The sequence below is a fragment of the Trachurus japonicus genome, chromosome 16 (genome assembly GCF_045865225.1).
Source record: "Trachurus japonicus isolate A0001 chromosome 16, Traja_1.0".
Classification (NCBI taxonomy): domain Eukaryota; kingdom Metazoa; phylum Chordata; class Actinopteri; order Carangiformes; family Carangidae; genus Trachurus; species Trachurus japonicus.
In genome coordinates, this window is record NC_140922.1 from 2295706 (window position 1) to 2301620 (window position 5915).

The 5915-nt window shown below is 40.1% G+C and overlaps 1 protein-coding gene across 1 annotated transcript; it reads right to left on the bottom strand.

The window, feature by feature from the left end:
- Window positions 1-269: 269 nt before the first annotated feature.
- LOC146971407 (uncharacterized) lies at window positions 270-5457 on the bottom strand. Its single transcript, XM_085803422.1, has 5 exons — window positions 3976-5457; window positions 1759-2739; window positions 1502-1657; window positions 1265-1357; window positions 270-606 (listed from the first exon to the last, which is right to left on the bottom strand). The coding sequence occupies exons 1-5, from the start codon at window positions 5455-5457 to the stop codon at window positions 307-309; spliced, it is 3012 nt and encodes a 1003-aa protein (XP_085659548.1). The 3' UTR covers window positions 270-306.
- Between the last annotated feature and the right edge of the window lie 458 nt (window positions 5458-5915).

Below are 5915 nucleotides of genomic sequence, written 5' to 3' on the forward strand. Positions count from 1 at the left end.
ACAAACACTAGAACTATGCAATATAATAAGTATCACATACAAAATGAACAATTGCAAGAAAATTTGCTCCACTGAGTGCAGTGTATTTGTGCAAAAATCCAAACATGGACATGGAGAATTGTGCCTTGAGCATAAATATGTTTTACACTACAAGTTTTGAAAAAAAAAGAAAGAAGTTTGTTGGCAACACAACAATATACAGTGTATTGAGAACAGTACCATTAAGAACAACTATGCAGTCAGAACAGAGTTGGTAAAACTTTCAGACACAGACATCAAGAATTGTGCCATGAGCATAAATGTGTCTTACACTGCAAGATCATTTTTCAGCTTTTGAACCTTGGGAGGTAGCTCACTGCGACCCAGATTTAGCATCACCTGTTGAATGAAGATGAATGTGTTTTTTAAGCACCTAGGGTACTGCAGGTGGAGTGCGTAGGTAAAGCCAAACAAGAGGCACATTGCCTGAGGTAGGTTGCTGAGGGTGTCCATAACAACACTGCCCTCAAGTATGATCCCCACTCTTGTAGGGTTTAGGTTTGACGATGCTGAGCTTGCTGAGCTTGCTGGGCTTGCTGGGCTTGCTGGGCTTTCGGCACTGGTGTCCTCATAGCAAACAATTCCCAGTGGAATGTCCACGGAGTCATTCTATAGTGCGAGAAACAAGACAAAAAGAGGATATTCTAGTTAACAGCAAGTAATCTTGTGAAACAAACTATTATATTTGTGTGTTCATGTATAGTTGTCTGTGGTGTAGATCCCATTTTTTGACAGTAGGTGGTGTATTGGACAGTTTGTTATGTGAAAAGGAAAAGGGATTAATTACTCTTCAGGTGCTGACAAGGGAGAAGCATGCAGTTTGTTTTTTGACTGGCCTAATTTGAGCCATTTTGTTTGCCCTTCTCTCAAGTTACTATTGGAATAAGTGTGTGCAGATCAATAAAGGAAAAAATTAGAAATACAACATTAAAGATGTTTGGATTAATCCCAGTTCCAGCATCAGCCCCTCAGTGGATTAGATTTGGGTTTTTGAAGAAATCATGTCACTATACAAGCCCTTTGAATTTTTGCATAATTTGCAGTACAAAATGCAGTAATTAATTTACTCTTGCTAACAGGAAAGACATATTATCAAGTTAAAATCAACTTAAATTCAATGAAACATCTTCATAAATACTAATTATCACAACCCATCATCCCAAATAAACTAAACATAGGAAAACAGAAAAACTGAGTCAAACACCAATCAGAAAACTTAACTCACCAAACTGCTCTTGAAGAACATGGATGCATCATCACCAAGTATAATGGGAAGACCTCTTAGGATTAGACACCTAACAGCTGTTGGCTCAGTGCTCTGAAAACAGATATAACACATGAAAATGTATAACACTTCATTTGTTCATACAAAAAATGATCACAAGGTGGGATTTTTTTTTGTAATATGTATGAACTAAACATCAACATCCTTACAAGTAAAAAAACAGAAATATCAACCCACTGTTGTCTGTTGTAGCAGGTCAGCTAACTGCTTGCCTATCCGACCTCCTGTCCTCCTCTTGAAGATGTCCATCATGCTTGGGCACAAACCATCAAGAACACCAAAGAATTCTTCTTTAAGATTTCTACCAGCAACCCTGTTAAACTCCAAGTACACCTGAAACATATGAAATAAACTCAATTTTGATATTCAGGCAGAGTTACTTATAACACTAATAACACAAAAAGACAAGAAATTTAAAGGACACTTTCACAAACCTGGCTTTCTGTGAAGAGTGCTGGCCAGCGTTGCACCATCTGGCTGATGTCAGGCTCAAGCTTTACAACCTCATCCCTTCTAAGGGCAAATGTGATGTCCATGTTTTTTCTAATGAGTGGATCATTTGGGTTTTTCTTCTGCATTTCATTGACCATGGCCTCTCGAAGAGCTTCAAGCCTAGCAGCATCCATTCCCTCTGGAAATTCTGGAAGGTAATTGACCTCCCCTTTTCGTGCCTTCTTAATGTTTTTGCGAGGTGGCTCACCATCAGCATTGAATTTTCCACGTTTACCACCGTTAACTGTTACATCAGGCAGTCCCAGCTGGCGCATTTTCGTCCTATAGTTGCCCATTTTGAATTTGAGACTGTGTATCCATCCCTGGCACCCAGATGACGAGCCCTGTTCTTTAAGGCAGGGGTGTTCTGCTACCAAGGCTTTTGCGACAACTTCAAACTCCTCTTTTGTTGGGTAAGCTTTGTAGCCATAGATTTTCTCTGCCAGACCCTCTAGAATATCATGCTTCATATCCTTTGTCACTTTCAGTAAAGTGCCATCACGAAGATACATCAGATTTCCTTGGCGTAATCTATATTCTACGTCTACAGGAAACTTTGGAATGTCAAATACATCAGGCCACTCTTTTCGACCCTCCAGAGATGAGGTCGACAGGATCTCTGTGTCAGGCTGGCTACTTATTTCACTGCTTACTTCACTTTGTGGCACTGGGACAAGATCAAGGACAGGGATAATTCGGATGGTAGGTTTCTCAGGGAGCTCAGAAATGTCTGTAAGATTACAGAGTGCATGGTTGAATTCAGGGTCCTCGTACTGTAAAGCAAAGTTGTAATCAGGTTCAACTGATTTCTTGAACCAGTTGATTAAATCATCAACTGTATTGGGACCAGGAGTCATCGTCAGTTTTCGTATGTCCCCCTCACAAAAAATAACTCTCATTGTCAGCTTCTCTTGTGTAGCCATCTGAGGAAAAAAAAAGAAACAACAGTATTAACAAATAACAAATCGCTTGAGAGTTACCATAAGCTTCCCTTGTACTTTGTAGGCTGACAGTGGAAAGACATCATTTAAATCAGGCAGCTTAACCACACACATAGAGGGGCCATCAGTGTAGCATAGCTGGTAGGACCGAAAGTGCTCATGGTACCATGCTGTTATTTTTTTGCAGACAAACAAAATGTCTGGGTTGGCTGCTACAATCTCTGTAATCTGACCAAACTCAGGCAGACCTGAACAGGAACCAACACAGAGCATCATATCTTTGTTATACTTGATTCCGTCAATGCAGACAGATGATGCAACAAGCACGGAGCCAGGAGTGGTTATGTTTTGAGGGAGTACTCTCTGGACATCGATGGGAAAAGATGTGACCAACACCATTGTAACCTTTGCCATGTCAACTGCTGGCCTGAAAAATGAGCTACTGTCCAAATGGTAGCTGAGGGCTTTTTGATGTTTAGTAGCAAGAGTCAGGGCCACATTCTTAAAATTCTGGGTCTCTCTGATTACTCTTTTGAAAAATTTGTGTTTACCCTCAAACCTCATTGTCCAAACATCAGTTAAAGGACCAAATTTCTTAATCAGGTGAGGGTAATGTTCTGCATAGTGATGTTTTGGTCGCAATCTGAAATTTGGAAAGGTTGACTGCAGCAAGTCCCTGTGCTCTGCCAACTTGCATTCTAAAACATGCAGAGTGTCATCAGTGTGCCTAGGCGCCACAACAAGCTCCACAATATCCTTGAGGAGCATGAGAATTTCCCAAGAGTTATTTCCCTCAGGCACACAGTGACCAATAAAAAGTGGAAGAAGCCTGATGACGGACCAGTTCTCGTGACCGTTTCCACCAATGGTCCCTTTGGTTGAAAATCCTTTGCCAATTGTCTGTGGCTGATCAGTTTTGTCTGTAAATGTGTAATGAAAGGATCTGATGGCCTCATTTAACATATCTAAAGTAAAATACTTATTGGCAATCAGGTCTGTCAGACACAGAGACACCTCAACGGGGACAATTCCTTCCAAGACATCATGTAAAATGTCCGGAGGGTAACCCTTGACGACATGGAAGTGTTGCAGATTTTTTGTAAGGGGACAATGTCGTTTCACCCCTGAGTTTTGACTTGAGCTTGAGTCTTTCATCACATCTGACACATGCCTGTCATGAGAGTTCTTATCTCGGAGGTGAAACAGATGAGAACTTACGTCTTTTTGTTGGATGTCACCTCTGGATGTCATGCAAAATCTGCAAAATTTGTTGACCGTGAAGCTCTCATAGAAACCTGCAATAGAATGGGCGGCAAGGTTATCAGCTGCTACACAGAAAACTGTTCCCTTCACACTGGTGCCTAGCTGCTCTACATAAACACCATGTTGTTCTAAAGAGACAAGATCGTGGATAAGAGGTTGTAAAACTTTCTCATAACCACACTGTTTGATTGTGGAGGTGTTGCAGAGTAGAGCAAGCTGAATAGAGTTCAGTGTTGATCTGTATTTGGCCGGTATGTTAGCAATAACCCAATACACTGCACACATTTTGTGTTTCAGCTTTGATGTTCCCAACGGATTCGCTACTTCAAAGTCATCAAGATACAGTATCAGTGCAACTGTGAACTCTTCCAGTGAAAGAAGGCCATTTTCCTTACAGTGCTCTCCATCTGCATATGAACTATATTCATGTGAAACATGCACCTTTTCTGACATAGCTTTTTCCAAAATGTCATTTTTGTTTAGTAGTTTCTGTAGCATGTGTTGTATGGGCACATACACAACTGTTTTTATGCCTTTTTCAACAACATATTCTATAGGCATTACCAGGGGAAACTTATTTCTCACATAGGCTGCCCTCCTTTTTACAGTTCCAAGAGATCCATGTTTGCCACACAATGATGTCATCACATTACTTTCTGAAACGGCAGACATTATTTCTTTTACAACCAAGTCATTCACATCTGGATAATGTTTCTGAAGTACTGCCTTGATATTACTGTACAGTAATGGTTGTGACAGGTCATGTATTTGGCAAAGGTGTTGTATCACTTCTTGTACAGCACTCTCTGGGATATGCAGAATAGTTTGCATTTTCAATAACAGAGATGCTAGATTGTGTTCAAGCTGTTTTCCTAAACCACAAAGATCATCACAGTCTTCTTCCATGACATCTAAGTCTTCTGTGTCAGAAGTTTCCTGTTGCTCTACCTCACCCTGACTTTCATTTGCTGCTTCATCACAAGTGTCACTGGTTATACTGACAATTATTTCAGACTTGAAATTCTTCCAAGTATGCTCTCTATGTGTTTTACTTTTGTGTGCGTTGAAAGTGGAATATACACTGCTCTGAAATGTACAGTCTTTAAAAGGACAATCAACTTTGTGATTCACTTTTAAGTGTGTATTCCGCAGATGAGAAAAGTATTCAGTTTCAGTGCAGTGTTCAAGAAATTCACACGACAAACAGCGAAACTTCTTTTGAGAGTCTACAGTTTGCTGTGTGTCCACACTTCTGTTGTGAAAGCGGGATAAATGGCTATGGAGTGCATTAAGAGACTTGAATGTACACATACATTCCTGATGCAAGCAAGGAAGAGGCTCAGTTCTTGCATAAGTCCCATGTTTAAGCCTGTAGTGTTTAAAAAGCTGTCCTCTTTTCTCACAGATGACAGGGCAGTACTTGCATTTCCACTGCATTTTCATATGACTTGAAACAAAAACAATAGGGCAAATTAAGCTAATGTTCTTTAGTGTAAGTGGGTATTAATTTTTCAAAACTGTTTGTAGTGAACACACTGCAAAACTGTAGTGAACACATGAGTAGCTAGCTTAAAAACACAATGCTGCTGTTGTACAATGCTCAAAATTTACCCAAGTAAACCTAAACAAATTCAAATAGGTTTCAAACTAGAAATATTCCAGTAATACTTGAAGAAAGAAAGAAAACTCACCTCATTCGGGGAGAAAATGTCGAAACTTCCTAAAAACAGAATAATGCAGGCAGAAAAAGGCGCAGCTTTCCAACTGACTCCAACGGACAAGCACAGACAAGTCTTGAGTTCTCAGCCAATCACAACAGGACAGCACTGTGGCCTGAGGTAAAACTTGAAAATTCAAGTTTGTTAAACTTAAAAAAATGAGTACACTCAACAACT